Source organism: Ptychodera flava, chromosome 7 (genome assembly GCF_041260155.1).
Source record: "Ptychodera flava strain L36383 chromosome 7, AS_Pfla_20210202, whole genome shotgun sequence".
Classification (NCBI taxonomy): Eukaryota; Metazoa; Hemichordata; class Enteropneusta; family Ptychoderidae; genus Ptychodera; species Ptychodera flava.
Window position 1 is genome coordinate 5,197,522 of NC_091934.1, and position 18,358 is coordinate 5,215,879.

At 36.9% G+C, this 18,358-nt stretch overlaps 2 protein-coding genes across 2 annotated transcripts; both read right to left on the reverse strand.

Annotated features, from left to right (window-relative positions):
- Positions 1-713: 713 nt before the first annotated feature.
- LOC139136630 (uncharacterized) lies at positions 714-14,581 on the reverse strand. The gene is made up of 15 exons (XM_070704404.1): positions 14,332-14,581; positions 13,584-13,797; positions 13,044-13,174; positions 12,113-12,257; positions 11,427-11,609; positions 10,230-10,450; positions 9,675-9,815; positions 9,193-9,421; positions 8,714-8,798; positions 8,029-8,198; positions 7,625-7,738; positions 7,043-7,180; positions 3,817-5,259; positions 3,064-3,386; positions 714-2,234 (listed from the first exon to the last, which is right to left on the reverse strand). Exons 1-13 carry the CDS (start codon positions 14,419-14,421, stop codon positions 3,824-3,826), a joined length of 3,297 nt encoding a protein of 1,098 aa, XP_070560505.1. The 5' UTR covers positions 14,422-14,581; the 3' UTR covers positions 714-2,234; positions 3,064-3,386; positions 3,817-3,823.
- On the reverse strand, positions 1,839-3,438 carry LOC139137770 (cyclic GMP-AMP synthase-like receptor 2). Its single transcript, XM_070706037.1, has 2 exons — positions 3,064-3,438; positions 1,839-2,234 (listed from the first exon to the last, which is right to left on the reverse strand). The coding sequence occupies exons 1-2, from the start codon at positions 3,436-3,438 to the stop codon at positions 1,839-1,841; spliced, it is 771 nt and encodes a 256-aa protein (XP_070562138.1).
- Positions 14,582-18,358: the final 3,777 nt, after the last annotated feature.

Below are 18,358 nucleotides of genomic sequence, written 5' to 3' on the forward strand. Positions count from 1 at the left end.
CCTGAAAGTGGACTCAGTCGAGCGTCATATACACGAGCTTCTTCCGCAGACGTAACAAACAATCATCTATAAATATCAAGACGCTGCCATGCATGCCACAACAACACCACTTACCGTCCACGTCTCAAGTCATTGATCTCATGACCTAGTTATTCAACGGGTCATTACTTCGGTGCTCTCGTCTGCTGCACAATATTTGTCTCAGCAGAATACGTGATCTTGAGCAGGCGGGGGCTGGTACCATAACATTTGAAATGGGCGAGGGGAAATCGCACGACGCCGTGTTCGAAGTGTTGTGTAAAAAAAATACACATAAAACAAAACAGTGTTTGGTCAGATAACCTCACGAAATCTGGAACTTTGGGAGAGCATTTTACAACACTTTTCAGTGATCGGATGACATCGTAGAATCTGGAATTTTGGGAGAGCATTTTACAACACTTTTCAGTGATCGGATGACATCGTAGAAAGCGTTAGGGCCTAAGGGCTTTTATTATTAGTCACCAAAATAAAAGGCCGGTATGTTGTTGGATAAAATTTGCAAAAATTCTCCGGTTAGGCCTACAATGAAAATAACGAAGACATAAAACACAAGGACAAAAACCCCCAAAAAAATGAAAGACAAGGAAAAATCTCCAGGATAAGGGAAGAAGTAACATTTGGGAGTTATACTCCGGAGATAGAATGTCATAATAGGAGTAATAACACGTTCATATTTTAATGCTGAAAACCACACACACCTAATGGCTTTATTTATTGTAGTTACGTTTGACAAATATTTACACGATAGCACGCGATACAAGATGATATTATTAGGTTGGGCAATCAATTTCAATGTCAAGCAAAACAATACCGCAGTGCAAGCTCAATAGCCATTGCCATGTCTGTTGATGTATTTCACTATTTTGACCTTGTTGTGAAATACGTTTTCTTTCTGACTGCTAACACCGTGTCGAAATTTTGTATGTGTGTAATGCAAAATACTATAGTGTTGCCAACTGCAACCAAGTTTTAGTATTTAGTATTTAAATTCCTTTGTCAAGAATAATATGGCATGTCCACACAATACGGTTTGCATACCGCAGTGCGGGACTAATAAAAGAAGAAAAGAATACGTGTTTTGAAGGACAATAACAATGAAAATATTGTTAACTCTTACATCTATTGTCCCTTGAAACGGACACAGACACACGTTAAAAACCTCACTAGATGTAGTATTGTATATAATCTCTTTAGAATGTGATTTAAAAATAAAACGAAATTTGTCACCTGTGTACAGGTGCTTCACCACATATAAAACCCTCCATTGCAACGCCTTAGTTTCCACATATAGTGAAATGAGAGAATGAAGACAGTTTAATCTATGCTGTGGTCGAACGCAAAGGTTGAAATGTTGTAGTCTTATGTGTTTGTGATACAATCTGCGTTCATGATAACTGATTTAACACAGTGATATAGCCTACCCCCATTGAATCTGTCTCTTTTAATAGTGAAACTTTCTAAATAGAATAATTCCATATGTAATTTGTTCTTCCGGATGTGAGGGTAAATTTTGTCAAATTTAATTGTTTTTACGCGACCCCTAAAACCAAAACAATGGTAGATCTATGCTGAAGATAAATGAAAAACAAAACAAAACTTCACACTGTCAGGCATTTGTTGCCTAGGTATTGTTTCAAGGACAAGATATCTGGTTGGAGAAGACCATATATCAAACTGTTTGCAGGTCTAAAATATTTGCATGACATTATGCGAATGAACTTTTTACTTCTGAATATTTTTGTATCAGACTGGACGACATCTACCGGTTAGGCTTGCAGTATAGTCGTTTTCTCCTATCACAGTTTGAAGAAGAATTCATTGAATAACTGTCTGTACATGGCGTGTTGTCCGTACTCATTGTCAACACACGGCTCCACTGCTTCTTCGGAGAACACAGTAAATGTGTTTGTCGGACTGACCAGACCATCCAGGTACGATCGTGGTTTCTTTCTTATATCTACTAACTTCTCTAAGATGGTTTGAACGTCTTCATTTGGCACGTGACCAATCATATTATTATCAGGTAGAAAGAAGTTTGGAAGTTTCCTGTTCGTCAGGAACTCGATGAGAGTACTAAGAGCTGCGAGATAAAACCGACCGATGTTGTTTTCCTGCCATTGGTTGGGCGTAATCTTCTCTGAAACCCAGAACATTGTCGTCTTCAAGTGATATGATGAAATCACTTTAGGTTCCTAGAATGGTTAAACAACAGTAAAATAAACGTCATATGCAGACTTGATCAAATACAGTCACCATCATCACCGTATTTCCCTTTAAAATTGTCAACTGTGATATCAACGTGATTCAGTGAGATTATGATTGAAATGAAAAAGTACCCTAGTAATGATATTTGGCTAGATTGCCATGTTGGACAAGACTCTACATTCTGTCAAAGCCCTCCATTGGGTGGGCAGCTTCTTATTTCTGGAGTGCTTTCACTCATACGCTCTCAACTGGCCGGCTTTGTCCGCCTGTCTGGCCAGGCAGAGCCCATAAGTCTTAGAAAACACAGACGAGACTAGGATCACATAAAGTAGCCAGCGAGTTGCTAAGACAGAGTCTAATGTTACTTCAGAATTCATAACCAATAGAATTTACAGATGTTTACAGTTTTTATCATACAGGCAAACAGAGGTGAAATAGACTGCATTGATCACAATCAGGGACCAACTAAGACAACAGCGCCTTCTATGTCAGGAAGATATAGCACCGCCCTCTGTGTCCGGAAGAAGTCAGAGTGCGAAAAATAATACATAATCACCTAAAAATATTTAGACTAATTACCGTGACCCTATCATGAACTTCATCTCAAAATGTTCTGATCTAATATGCATATTGCACTTTGGTTAGGTTGGGGCTCGACTACAGAAACGAACGATGTGCTTTTCCTCGGTGAATTTCGTAAAACAATCAGCATCAATCCTCGAACGACGTTAAGGTTGCAACGAAAAATACACACCTTTGATATCGGAAGCGAACAAAAAGTTGATGGTGAATTTCAGTACATAAAATCGCATTTACCTTGAGATATCGACGCCACAGTTTCTTCAATACAAGATAAGTCGTCCTTTGCCATGGCATGAAGGTGTTGGCCAAGGTTCGTTCGGCCAGAGAAAACGACAATCTCCATTGAAGTTCGTCATCGTCTTCTTCACCGGGGTACGCCTTTGGAACCACGTGACATCCCTCTCGTACGATTCGCTGAACGATGTCACTAGATGGCCATTGTCGTGCCCTTGAAATCCACTCCTGTGCTTCAGATGGCCAGGCAATGCATGACAGAACCAAAGCGACATCGATTGTTTGGTCGAATTCTGCTGTTGTGTAATTTCCCCCTGTCAATGCTGTGACATAAAGTAAACTTCTTTGAAGATTTTCATTTTGAAATGAATTCATCGCAATATTAGCACTACCTATACCACACTAATCACATTATGCCGTGGTCTGTTATCACAGAAACAATCTAAAACTTATCAGTAAGATTTAGCCTGATTCTAAGCGAAATGTCGATTTCGCCCCGTAAAACTATAGACAGGTTAAACTCATCGTAATTTGCGTCATGGACACATACAGGGAGTGAATGATACAAACAACATAGGAAAAGGGAGTGAAAAGTGACCTGACACGCAGGTTTTGTAATTGTCTAGATGAAGTGCGACAGGAACAGCATACGTAATTAAACGCCACGCCCATACCAAAATACACATTCTTGCAATAAAAAACCGCGCTGAGAAGCTTACACAAACATAAACAAGATATTTCTTTTTAACTCACCCTCTCTTTACTTCAGATGATGATGTAAGCACAGTGTTTGGACAGGTCCCTGTTGCACTACCTCCAATGTACCACGGTTTTCACCCCACACCGGTGGTAGAACATCGATGCAGTATTGAACGCTGGGAATTTCAGAGCGGACAAATGCTTCCTGAATTTTCAACAACTTTGTCCTGGACAAGTAGATCACCTCTTCGCCATCCTCATTCTCAACAGTACACAGGTGTCTGATAAGTCCGTCACTGAATAACTTCTTCCTGTTGGCTGGTATTTGTACCTTCACGTATCCAGGATGTGATGCTTTCACCCATATAAACGCAGGGTGTTTCCTTGGCTGGCGAGTTCCAACCTCCTCGAGTTCGCTTATGTACCTTTCAAGACCCTTTGGTTTAGCCTCCCTATCTACATTTTCGGGCGCACTCGCACCAAAATAAAGATCACTACCAGCTTTGTCCCTAGGCTTTGGATTTCGTAATGGTTCATCAGTGGGACTGAGTTGGGCAGCGGTTTCAAATGCCTTCACCAGTGAATTATCATTGTTTTCGCTTCCGCTTTGCTGATTTGACATATTCGTGTCTATTGGTCTGGTTAAACAAGTTTCCTCGTTCACATCTCCTTTTGCCGTACTGACAGCTACTGCACTTTTTACACTACACTCCGGCGTTTTCTCGCCTTCTTCACCAGTGACATCACAGACTTCAGACCTTTGTGTGTTTGGAGTAGCTGTTTCCTTGCGAGGTGTTTGAACTTTGCCTTCATCAGGAGAATCTGTGGAGGAGGAATTTTCGGTGATCATGGAGATCTGCTCATCTTTCGATTTTTGGCAACTATTATCGTGGAATTGCTGGCTTTCTTCAAAATTCAGCGTCAGACCGATATTTGCACCACCTTCAACTTGTGGACTGTTGGTCTGTACTAGAATATCTTGTATCTCATCGAACATCTGTCCTCCTCTTGAACCCTCGGCGATGGTTGCTATGGGGACCATAATGTCCATTTCGTCGTCAAGGCGGATTTCACTGCCTTCAGAATAATCTGTCAAGGCAAAGCCCTCACTTGTACTGCCTGTCCAGATATAACCATCTAAATTGCGAATGTTCCCGAAGCAGCGTTTAACAACACACTCAAATATGTTGCTGAGTCTCCCAGTTAGTGTATTTGGATCTTCTGGAGCGACATTTCTGTGGTATGCATTCAAAAGTGCACCTTGAATTTTCAGTGTCAGTCCAACGAATTGATAGGGCGTCTTTGAGATGGGATCCCTTTCACATCCACCTTTGACGATTAGCATTACGCATTCGACGGTCATTTGAATCATGTAGAGTAAATCTCTTTCGACCATGTATCCCTTCTGTGCTCGTTTTACGATTTGTGCCAGATTTTCCTGGATGTTATCCAGATGGAAATATATATTGTAGGCCTGTTCTTGAGCTTTGCGTTTTTCTGAAAATAAGATTTGATCATAAGAACCAATGAAGTCACTCTATGAAATGACACCCACAGGAACATACTGAGCGTATACTGCTTAATTACGAGGTTATGAGTAAATGATTGTAACAGGCTTGTTTTCTCAAAGATCTTTTGCAAGCTCGTCGTATTTCAAAGAGTCGTAGTCCCATTTTCTGATCTCGAAAAAATGATCTGAAATCAAAGAAATCTGAATTTCCTTTTTGTAGTCTAATACATCAAGATTTATATTATACACTCTAAATTTTCACGATATATCCATCGTTTCATCGCGATATTTTAAAAATTTATCCTTTTCGCCTCCATAACTCAAACGATCATCCACCGCTGTGTTCAGCATAACCAGAGGATGATTATGTGAAGGCGTTGCACATAACACAGCGTATTGTGCTCAAAATCATTTTTTTGCAAAGATTCATTCAATTTTCATTGATTTTGTGACCCAAGATTAATATGTTGGTTAGGTTCGCCTTATAGCATTACAATCAGTCGAAAGTTGAGTGAGAAAGAAGTGTAAATTTAAGAAACTTTGTGCAAATCACGGATTTCCTGATTTCTTTTTTTCTCCCGTTTTCAACATTAAAAAATTAACTCCACTATAGCTTAGTCATTTTTTTAAATTTTCACATTATGTTATCTGAAAAAAATACTATATGACAAAACTACGAATTCCTTAGGTAATAAATTCCTTATATTTGGAATAAGAGTCATTCAATTTTGCTGATATGATTTTAAAAAGCGATTATGAATGTCAATCTCTAAACCTAGATGCAATTTAAGAATGACAATAGATACTTTGGATTCAAATGAGATGTTAATTCCATAAAGGAGTATCAAGTTTTTGACATACATTAATTTCAATCATTAATATCAAAATTTAGGTATACTATCCAAAATATGTACCCCTTCCTCGTTCTTGTAAACTATTGTTTCCATACTAAACTCCAGATTCTCTGCTTTTTGAAAAATATAAGGTGGGAAGCGGTTTTCATGTCCCTATTTGATAGGAAGTATTGATTTGAAAAAAATGTATTGGTTTAGTGCAATGATACCCTAAGAGAAATTTCTTCCAAATGAGAAACAAGAGAGAAACATAACATCATGCTATCTTAACTTTTCGGATATGACAATTATTAATTCATACATCGATGGTTTGGTTTTGAATCATTGATTTGTAATGACAATTTTAAATTCAGTAAATTCTCGATGGGATTCGAACTCACAACATACGGCACCCATGTCATCTAGCAAAGACATCACAGTCAAAATCACTCGGTCAAATCCCCATCCTTAAAAAGAGTGGTTCAATAACCGAGCTAAGTTGTTCCAATTTTTCTGACCGCACGCTGTGGAGTACATGAAGCACTTGTACATGGCTATCGCTCACAAATCTTCATCAAAGCTAAACTGGTCTTCAAACAGCCCCAGAACAATTCTGTCCAGCAGCAGAATTATCTATCCGGTGTTGAAAATTCAGTAAATTGTCGATCGGAAATAAAATTAAAGAGGGCAAACTGTTGTTGTTTGACGAATTAACGAGGGAACGAAGTAGCAAAGGAAGATCTGTCTTTTCCTATGGGAGTGATCATTTGAAATACTTGTAGACATGCATGCTGACGTGTTAATTGAAAACTAGACAACACCCTATATTCTCACATATGCAATTTTAAATCACCTAAGGTGGTAGTGATCAGGTGATGGGGGGGATGTCATGCAACGATCTTGATTGGCAGAATTGTTATAAATACCGGTAAATTACCTTCTAAAGTCTTATTTAAGAACGCGATGTCATCCTGTGATTTAGGTAAGGGCTGATACTCAAAGTCGCGTCCCATCGGAGCTCGGCTTCGTCTGAAAGTTTGCATAGCACCGAAAGCTGCGTCGACGTAGAAAGTTTCTATGAAACGACAAAAGACAACGTATGTATTTTTATGTAATTGACAACAAGTATCGATTGAAATAAAAATAACCGTATGGAATGCTCTATAACTCCGTTTTTACTTGCAATTTCATAATATATTTTCATAACTCACATAAAGCACACAACAGGAGCAAGCATCGCGCCTACAAGTGTAACGACTCATTGCACACTCTCTAGTAAGTACTTGGTCATTGTTGAACTTTAAACTATGGATTCACTTGAACTGCTGTTCATTGTGAGTACAATAAAACTTGGTGTACAAACCTCTGAAAACATATCGTCTTTAATCCATTTGTCCGCCACCAGCAATTTACAGATTAATCTATTCCAATTACAAATTGTACTCGTGAATTAGACTATCATTTACATTTTCTTCACTATGTATAAAATAATATTCAAGGAGTGATTAAAGTGTCACACCTATTGATTTCTTGGTTTTGTCCTCTTCTTCCTCTAAAATGACGACAGGAGATGGGTCGTCCACAATGGACACTTGAAGGCATTTACCTGTCACTGCCACTACTGGAAACACACCTATGAAGGCAATGAAACGTGTCCATCATATCAGCTGTTCTCTCTCTCTGTCCCTCTCCCCTTTCTCTCTTTCTCTCTCTCTCCCTCCCTCCCCCCTCTCTCTCCTACAGGAATTAGTCAGTCTGTCTGTTTGTATTTTTGCGTACAGTTGAGTAATATGTTCTGACATACATGTACAAGTGTTAATAGGCTAGAAGAAATTCGTACTTATGAAGATTGTAGGATAACAATGGTGCATCTTAAGAAGACACATTGTAGTTCTAATTGAAACGCAAGGTAGGATAGCTGACCTTCAGGTACATTTTTGAAAGCAATGCCTTTGCTCTCTCCGTTCAGGAAATAATGAAGCGTGCCATTAGAGTGTCTGGCAAGACCAATACGATCTCCTCTTTTAATGTTCTCAAAGTTCAAAGGATAAGAACTTCCGATATGTGTAAAGTCTTGCCAAAAATCACCAGTCCTACATTCAAAGCAGACGAGAAAGTCGGAGACTAACGAACACAACGCTGAAAATCTTTATCCTAACATAAGGCCAAATAAAAAATGTGTTTCCGGTAACATGTCTCCGAAAATTAGGGAAGGTAGGTCGCGGGATTTTTCCCCTTATGTTGGCGTAGCCCCTTAAAATAGGGTAAATTTAAAGAGTTTACTCATTTTGTTTTTAAAAATGTGAAAATGTCGCTACTAATACCTACTAATACTAATAATATTTTCATTATTTTTTCTGTGGAGAAAACGAATAATTTTCTTCTGCGTCGAAACAATATATCAGTTTTGCAAACACGATACATCATCGTTTGCAATTTCATTGCTGTGACATATGAATTATTGTCTGGACTTCAGTTCATTATCAACAACAACAACACTTTGAATTAGTTAGTTTCAGATCGACTATAGCATACTTGTGATTTGTGTAAAAGCCAACTGATTCATATTCATTTCTGTTTGCATATATTCAATATTTCATATGCTTACCGAAGAATCCAAAATCCGGTGCCCTTCCCATGTCCATCACCATAATATACTACATCTTCGGGAAATTCGGAATACATACAGACCCCTGAAAATTAATAAATTTGAAACCATAGCATGGTAAGTACACGTTCCATGTTTATGACCTTTCGACCTTTGTTTATTGTCTAGCAGACATATATATGTATATATATATATATATATATTTATATATATATATATATATATATATATATATATATATATATATATTGTATATATATATATATATATTGTATATATATATATAATATATATATTATGAGGGAAATCGAAGCATCAGTCAATAATATAATATATATAATATAATATATTATATATATATATATATATATATATATATATATATATATATATATACATACATACATACATACATACATACATACATATATATCAGATACGTCTATTGTAAGTAAGGCTTGTAAAAGTTGATTGCTTACCCATTGCCAGAGAAAACGGCAGATTGCTGTTAAAGCGATCGATCTTGATTTCGTACATTTGATTGTCTTTCAACGGCTTGTTGGTGAGAAATACTGCTTTATTGTTGAAGACATCGTCAATTTCTGCATCCATTCTGTACGCTACTTTACCGCCATATTTTACACCAGCTCGTATACCCATCGGTACAAAACGGAATTTCTCAATTTCCGTGTCTGTATCTGAAAGCCCCTGTTCGGATAGATGATTATAGAAATCAACCTTCATATATATAGTTCCGTCGCTGACTGAGATAATTATTGAATGTCTCCATCAATCTACAATATCGATATTTTAAAAAGTTAACGCGATATTTTCAAAATTCAAAGCCAAAAATGAAAGCAGCATCGCATCAAACCTTTGTGGGCAAGGCTCTTTTCCCTTTGTGCATAACGTAAGTTTTAAAACGAGAAGAAACTGTGGGTACTATAACAACTCAACGTACTTCTTTCGCGTGAAATTCTGCTTCTTCCAGCTCTTCGGATTTTTCATCGACATAAGTTTTTTCATTGTCTTCGAGTAAACTCTCTAAATGTTTTGGCACCTTTCCTCGCAAAATTCTCTCCATTCCCTTAAGGCGCTCCCTCTACAGAGAGAGAGAGAGAGAGAGAGAGAGAGAGAGAGAGAGAGAGAGAGAGAGAGAGAGAGAGAGAGAGAGAGAGAGAGAGATTCCTACTCTATTCAGATTTTTCACTTTTCTTTCAATGTTGTTGTTATTTTGATAAAAAGTTTGTGTAAATCAAGACTCACCAAATTATCTACAGTATAATTCACAACTACATAAACATTGTATAAATAAATGAATAAATAAATGAAAGAAAATTGTTTTTCCTCACATGTGGTAACATGCTTGTAGGATATAACTTTGTCACAAAGAGTTTTACCTCCTCGAATTCACTTTTGAAGATGCGAAAACAATGTGTTTTCGGACGTAAAGTTAGTTGGGTTGCACTACCCGCAATATACTTTTGTTTTACTTTCGCCTTGAAAAGAATCTTACCATTTGCATGAGATTGTCGTAGTGTTTGTCACATACACTGAGCAAAAACGTCACCAATCCTGCTTTGCCCATGACACTAGCAAAGGAAACGCTGACGTCACTGTAACTCATTAGCAGAGCGACCGCCATGTACATTGCTTGAAATTTGTCATTGTTATCATCGTCATACAACGAGGCATCCTCTTCCATGAAGAGTTTTGTAAAGAAACTCATCAAAATGTCTTAGATACAATAATAAAGAAAAAATATTCCATAGATAATTAATGTCATTATTGACTGATGCTTCGATTTCCCTCATATTACAACTTCGCTGTTCTGTATGTGTAATAGTTTATAATAGCTAATTTATTAAAAACTCAACTACATTAAAGGGACAAAGTTGGCCATGTTTTCATGAATTGTGTTTATTTTTATTTATTTATTTATTTATTCTTTATTTCAGACTGAAATGTCCATATAAGGAAAATACAAAAGGAAGTACCTGAAAAATTCTCTCAGTGCCTGGGATATATGCTTAATGTGAGATACAATTTATATTGTTTGACATGTTGAAAGATCATGAATGTGTGACCATGCATATATTCAACCCCAGTTTTATACACGGTAAATGAAACCATCGCGAAAATGAATTAATGGTCATGACCATTTATTCATTTTCGCGATGGTTTCATGTATCGTGTCTTAAACCGGGGTCGAATACACACATGGTCACTCACTCATTCATTCAGTATCTTTCAACATGTCAAACAATTTATATTGTTTGCATTAAACAAAATTCAAAAAAAAAAAATGCCCGACTTTGCCCCTTTAAGGAAACAAGGACATTGTTCTCTACAATATCTATTCATGGGCATGAGGGCAGGGTATTAATGGATACGGTCTATTTTCTTTTAGATATTATATAGATAGTGAATTGCGCTAGATATATAGACATGTTGTTCAGACGTCCCTTTTTCAACGTGTTTAATTGACACTAAACCCCCAAACTCGGTGAATGAACTTAGTGCTTGTCTGACCTTGAACAGAAACAGGTTTCAAATAAATATGTTCATTAAATTTTACATTCAGAAACGAACCTTGGCTGAAATCTAAAAAAAAACTAAGTCAGGCATTGAGAGCTGTGTTTACCATAAACGTTAAAAGCATTGAATGGAAACAAAGTACAGAATAGATTCTGGAATCCTAATATTGTGTTACCTGCAATGTTTTGATTGATGGCCTTGTCCAAGATAATACTTCTCGTCTTCCTGTTGTGTTTTGACGTCACTTCCAGCACAGCTTTCATTATATCCTGTACTTCAGACACTTGACTTGGATCAAACTCTGACAAACTGCCAAGCAAACTCTCCACAAACATAATGTCGTCTTGAAGTCCCTCTTCTAATGCGATATGGTCAAAATATAAACCACAAGTAATTTAGAATCATATACACTATATATAACACCACCGATTAAAATCTTTCACGAAAGAAAATACGTTTACAAATCAACAGAGACCATATTCGTGTTCTCACATCTGAGTTTGTAAGGCTACTGCACGATCTGACAGAGCTGGTTTTATTTTGCACTAAAATACGTCAGCCGCTAAATACCGACAGAAACTGTCTCTTCCCCAATTTCTCTCATGAAAAAATTATTGAGTTCATCCACGGTTACTCTATCTCACTAGGGGTAGAGTAACCGTGGTTCATCTTCTCAAATACGAAATCAATGACACAAACAATATGGTAATGTATTCTGCATATATTTCACTGCAAGCTGCTTAGACTGTTTTAAAGTTCTCGTCTTAGACATTTTGATGCGTGGCCGCAACTTTTAAACACAAACATCAGAGCATAACATTCAATTACCAAAGAGAATTTGTTGTGCTTTTAATTTTTTACCTTGGACACTCTCAGCAATATCACCGACCTCTCCTTCTTCAAGAAATAATCCAAGTTTTGATAGTGTCCTGATAACAAGATTCTTTTCTTCTGTTTTGCAACTTTCAGAAATATCCAGCAAGATGGGAACTCCTTCTGTCAATATCTGGATTGAATTCGAATCGAATGTAAATGGAAACTGATTAGAAGATAACTTGGCAGTTCTTTCATATCGAATTATTTCGTAATATAATCACGATTTGAAACGATTTCTCATTCATTGAAAATCAATTTGTCAAGGAAGTAGTAAATTATAAATTCTTACAAGTGAAATATTGTAATACATGTATAAGAATAAAATACTTGATTTCAGTTGACACATTCAACTAGAATGGAAGGATAAAAGATTGTTCCATTTGATCGGGTTTCATGTTATTGTGTTAGGGGTGTAATATGAATACATACAATAAAATTAATAGATATAAAAGAATAAATAATACATAAAAACAAACTCACTAAATAAATGCAATTGACAGAAAGTCTACAGATTCACCTATACAGATATCGAGAATTAAAGTAAAAATCAAAACAGATGTGATGCCAGCGGATTGGTTCTAAAGTTCTATTTTAAAGAAAGCTCTTAACCAACCCACGTTGTGATACAAATTCATAAACAGACAGACAGATTGACATTTTTTAAAGTTTTGGCTACATTGCTAAATACTGTTGTAAGAAGGCATTTAATGCAATTCTTGCTTATCAAACAGCCTAGGTACAATTCAAAATTTGTCGGCATCTTGTGCGTTGCTTGAAAACATAGTATCTGCATTTACAGAATTATGAGGATTTGGTGAATGAAGTTGAACATAGTGAAAATTAAACAAGAAATGAACCAATATATTTCATTTTGAAAGAGATCACACTGTTAAAACGATCACGCATGCGGAATTACCTTTTCCTTGTTGTGTGGATGTAATGACAAGTTTTCAAGTCCTTCAAGAACTTCCTGCAGCGAGAAACCACGCCGATCACCATGTCCTGATCTCACACCATTTAGCAATCGCAATAACTGATCTATAACGTCTACAGTTCAGGGATAAGTGTTAAAGCTGCTTGAAATATCTTAACAGCTATCCTTCTTTTATTGTGCAATAATGTTCACATATGGACATTTACATTTGATTTAAATTTCATAGAGCTAAAACACAGCATACTGTTGTTTACTTCCACTCAAAATTACTGTTGGAATCTCGGGGCATATTTGTATATACCATGTATCATGCAACCATTTCAAAAGGATTTCGATGTCTAAAATGAAGTAATGTAAAAGTTTCACTGCGGATTGTTTTTTGTCGGGTTGTTCGATGGAAAGGGGTGTCACATTGGTACATTAAATATCGGAGAATGTATAGACTTATCAAGGCAAAATATTTCGAATCAGAGTTTTCAATTTTGGTTGTGAACCGTAACGTTAGTATACATAGAATATTACCTGAATCATCTTTGATGATTTCAACGTCAGTTTCAGGATCTGTAACGTAGCTCAGAATCAGAAGAGAGAATAGTCTCCGATCATCAGACGCGGCAGCCTTGTAAATATCTAATACTCGTCTTGAGTCGGCGCCTTGAAAATATACTAGATTATCCTTGGCTTTGGCAAGGTTATGCAGGATACCGAGTGAGTTGTCGACCAGTAACCAACGTTTCTATCAAAACAGCAACAAGAACGTGAAAATGCATAAAAATTTAATATACACCTACAACTATTCAGTAAATATAATGTTCGCTTGCGTCGGCGCCTTAAAATATGCTAGATTATCCTTGACTTTAAGTTAGTATGCGCCTCGAAAGTGAATGACTCAAACTTTTGCTCAAACTTTCCTTAAGGAATCCTTCAACAATTCGTTTTTAAAATCAAGAACAAAAATTGAGGTCACCGTGCAAATTTTGGTACTAGAGAAACAAATATAATATTCTAAGATTTACCGATATTGAAAATTCAAAATGGCCGCCATCCATGTGTTAAATCTAAGGAAAAAAATCGAATTTCGAAAAAAAAGCAGGTTAAAATTTCTTTCTTGTACCTAGAGCTTTGAAATGAACCCCCACAAGTAGTATATCAGAGAAGAATCATAAAATTTTGATAGTCCGAATATCTGTCCCGAGGCGCATTCTAACTTAAACTTACGATTACTTGCGTGATTGTTTTTGCCACTGTGCATGTCGGGTGACCTACATACCTTGGCCGATGTTGTCGAATACACATTAAGGTTTATTTCATTTATTTCCGCTTCAAATTTTTCTAGAATATCATTTTCTTCGTTGGCCATCGTGTTATCACTATCCAGCCAACTGGATGTATCTTCACTATTGTCAAAGTACACCAAATATGTAAGACGTTATCCGACGAATGTCGTAATACCAGTGATTCGTTGATATTCACAGTATACTTCTAATCTGACGAACAGGTTAACAGTCAGCCGTTTTCGAGGTCTAGAAATTACAAGCAGAAGGGTTTTGTACTTAACATTGCTTCTGAACGCAATTAAACGTTGCTGAAAATGGTGAAGGCTATATGGGGCAGTCTCCTCCACCATGATATCCAAAGAATTCCCTCTCAACCGAAATTTTTGAAAATAATTTATAAGGATTGGCCCTTTCACTTCCACTTTTTATATGCTTTTCATACATGTATGCATCATTCGATGGCCCTCGCTCACTCATCTGATGAGAAAGGCTACACAACCAACAGAAGATAACGACACGGCACACTTAAGTTCATAACACTTTCATAATTGGAGTAGTCCGCCAAACAGCATGGCCCGGCCCTCAATACCCATAACCCCAAGCCCCCTCTGCCCGCACCTCATAACAAAAGGTCCCAACTACCCAAAATGTTATTTCTCCCATTGCCATGAAATTAAAACATCGTTTAGATGTTTAAGTAAACACACCTGTGTTCATCGTATCAGGGGACGGGAGAGAAAGTTGAGTTGTAGTCATGGAAAAAGAAAGTTTGTTTGTTGAGGGGTGGGTGTTAAGAATTCTTGATTTTCGATGAAGGGATTTATATGAATAGACACTTGATATAAAATCAGAAGCATAATTGTTGAAATCCCGTTTTACGTTCTTTTTCTGTGTTTCAACAGTGCGTCCACATTTGACCGAAACATGTTCAGCGTTGAATTTGTTAACGATGTCACTTACAGAAACATAAAAGAATCAGTAATCAATAATCAGTAAAGAATCAACTACAATAAGAACATGATTGGAACTAATTTGGGATAATTGGATGGTGAGGTAATGTCGATTTAATCTGCAAATATAAGCTCATTTGCTTTTCTTTTTTAATTACACACCTGTTTTTATGAGTAATTTGTAATATTGCAATATTCAACTATAGGGCATCTAATACTTTTGAGAATTTGAAAAAATATAAAGATCCAATTATCCCAAGTTAGTTCCAATCGTGTTAATTTCTGTTTTACTCCTGAAAGCTTGATGATATGTGCAGTATTTTTAGCTGTTTAACAAATCCTCTACATATGAGGTAATGATTTAAAGTTCGAAAATAAATTTATTTTCAACTGCAACAGCAGTTAGTGGATACGCATGGGCTTTGTTGGTAGGCTGATTACTTAGCATTTCATCATGTAAAGTTGTCAAAAACGGTGCTTAACGAAAATACTGACTAAAATTGGGAAAGGTAACAGCTTCTATTCAAATTTTATTCAACTGTGTAAAAGACTGTTGCGAGAGACTGATTTTATTCTATGCATGTCAAAGGAATAGCTCACTCATTTCAATGTCTCAGCGTTTGGCTTTTCTTTTTTGGTGTTGGTCGAATTTGGACTATAAAAGATACAGAAGTACATGTACTCGAAGAAAACGCGGGAATACAATACAAAATTCAGCGATCAAAGCCGAACGCAACTACCGACACAAAACAACTGTAGACTTTGTACGCAGACTCGTTGACATACACATGCACGGGTATTAAATACCTGTGTGAACTTTGATCACTTCCGTGTCTACATGGACTGCGCAACAACGGCGTCGCCATCAACAGAGCGACAATGCTCAACGACGAAACCGGCAGACATTGTCTCTATAGTTGATTCCGAAAAATAAACATGGTTATATGAGCAATGAAACTTATATTGCGAGCTTCGGTTATGCTATAAGCTTATTAATAAAGTTAGCTAGACTGTCAGAATAGTCAAATCGAAAATGAAAGAGAATTGTTCACAAATTTTTAGCAAGACTACCACAAAACCAGGTCATTTTCTATCTAGTAACGGTCAGAAATTGTTAATATTTTGCCATACACACACCACAAGTAGAAGTCCGGTTCACTTACTTAGTATACGTATCACGTTCCTTCTCCAGACTGCTGCTGTTCGCTGCTATTGTCGTCCAGCTAAGTCGATCTGTTCTAATCTGTTGTGTGATGGCGCTCTTGTGATTGTGTACGTGCATTGAATGCGGAATGACGCGACGTTGAAGAATCTGCTTGCAGTACTTCCATGCTGCTGCTAGCGAGAGTAGTTGGGAAAAAACAAAACACTCAGTGTAATCGACGTTATGCAGGTTTTGTTGTATGAACGAATACCATAACATGGGGAGAAGGACGTTTCTAGTATGAGCCACGTTAAAGGCTAAAAGCCTTCCGTATAGGTGTTGCATTGTCTATACAGAGTAGTAGTCTGAAATATCTTTCAATGATCCAGAATCATTTCATTTTGACATTAATAAATCTTAATTTGTTCTCCTTAAAATCAATCATGATTATACAAGGAAATATTTTAAACGAATTTATTGTACACTTCGTTCGCTACTTAAGATACCGTATAATGTATAATACGAACGGTAGTAACAGAAAACACCTTATTGTGGCATAATCTGATATTTGGTCGAGTTGAACGAAATATTTATCAAATCAAGCTTTGCGCTAACTTGATTGCATTTTTGACTCGATGCCTGGAATAAACACCCCTTGCTATATATACGGAGAAAAGATACCGCGTCCAGGATATGGCAAACAGAGGTTTTGATATGCAAAGAAATAGAAAACTCAAGTGAAACACTGGTTATCATAGTGGAACGTGTTGTCCGATTAGAAAATGCTGACAGAGAAAAGAGCACACAAATTTGTTGAAATAACAGATAGGAAAGGGTCACGAGTTAGATTGTATATACTAGTGGTCAATACTAAATACACCAGTGGCGACTATGATATCTTACTATACGTATAGTTCTCAGTAACAATAAGCCACCTTGTAGTTTAGCATTCAATATATTTGTTGGTAGTTTTGTCGGTCACGTTTGAAGAATTTCATCGACACTTTCCGGCTAAAACCACATTCCCGTGAGTAACTATTTTGCACCTCACCTGACGACGTTATTACAAGAATACCTGGGCACTATTGAAAATGTAAATGTTCAACAACGGCAAATTTTACTGGGTTTTACTTATATACATCCTTGCGGTGGACTAGCTCACCATTTCCGAAATAATACATTTGTTGCACGAAATTCCAGGAAGGTCATTGTCGAGAGGAATACTATCCACCAGTTTGAGTCTCTCATCCACTTTTACGAAGCTGTTCTACTTATTGGATGCTTGAAAGACTATCAAGTCTTCACTTGGACCGTGACATGATCAGAAAGATTGAAATATCTGCAGTTGCATTGGTTTGGACGTAAAGACTGACTCAAATTAAACTCTGCTACAATGAAGGCATACCTTCTTGTTAACGAATTAATCAAAAGCTAGCTCACAGGATCATTGGCACAAGAATCAATGCGTTGGGTGAAGCCATATAAATCAATCTTAAATGCAACATCAGGCGACATTCTCGAGAAAAAGTTTGCTAATAATAAAAACTTTGGTCATGGCAAGAGCATCACTGACAAGTATAGTTGAAAAACATTAGATACTCACCTTCCAAACATGGTGCTCGTATTCCAATCATTGCAAATACGATAAGTCTATTTACGTTGTCACTGTCAAATACTGTGGAGATGAAGCAAAAGTAAGCCCAATTACCTGATAAATATCGTTTATAAATTGCAAGTATACCTGAATGGAATACATCTGTCACTTTTTAATTTTTGTTCAATGAAAATACACTTTCTAACTCTCCTCTGAAATACGTTGGAGTACAAACCGCTGGCGTAGCAGCAAAACGCAACCTGTTGAATAGTATGTGCAACGTGAAAGTTTATTCCAGACAAAGGAATTCTAGTCTGATATATAGTTGTCAC

What these genes read in the sequence shown, in the direction of transcription:
- LOC139137770 (XM_070706037.1), bottom strand. Translation starts at nt 3,438, where the DNA reads ATGAATTCATTTCAAAATGAAAATCTTCAAAGAAGTTTACTTTATGTC. An exon ending in TGTGGCGTCGATATCTCAAG is followed by an intron (nt 2,235 to 3,063) that starts GTAAATGCGATT and finishes TAACCATTCTAG; the next exon opens with GAACCTAAAGTGATTTCATC.
- LOC139136630 (XM_070704404.1), bottom strand. Translation starts at nt 14,421, where the DNA reads ATGGCCAACGAAGAAAATGATATTCTAGAAAAATTTGAAGCGGAAATA. An exon ending in ATCCACACAACAAGGAAAAG is followed by an intron (nt 12,258 to 13,043) that starts GTAATTCCGCAT and finishes AATTCAATCCAG; the next exon opens with ATATTGACAGAAGGAGTTCC. An exon ending in CTTAAATAAGACTTTAGAAG is followed by an intron (nt 5,260 to 7,042) that starts GTAATTTACCGG and finishes TCTTATTTTCAG; the next exon opens with AAAAACGCAAAGCTCAAGAA.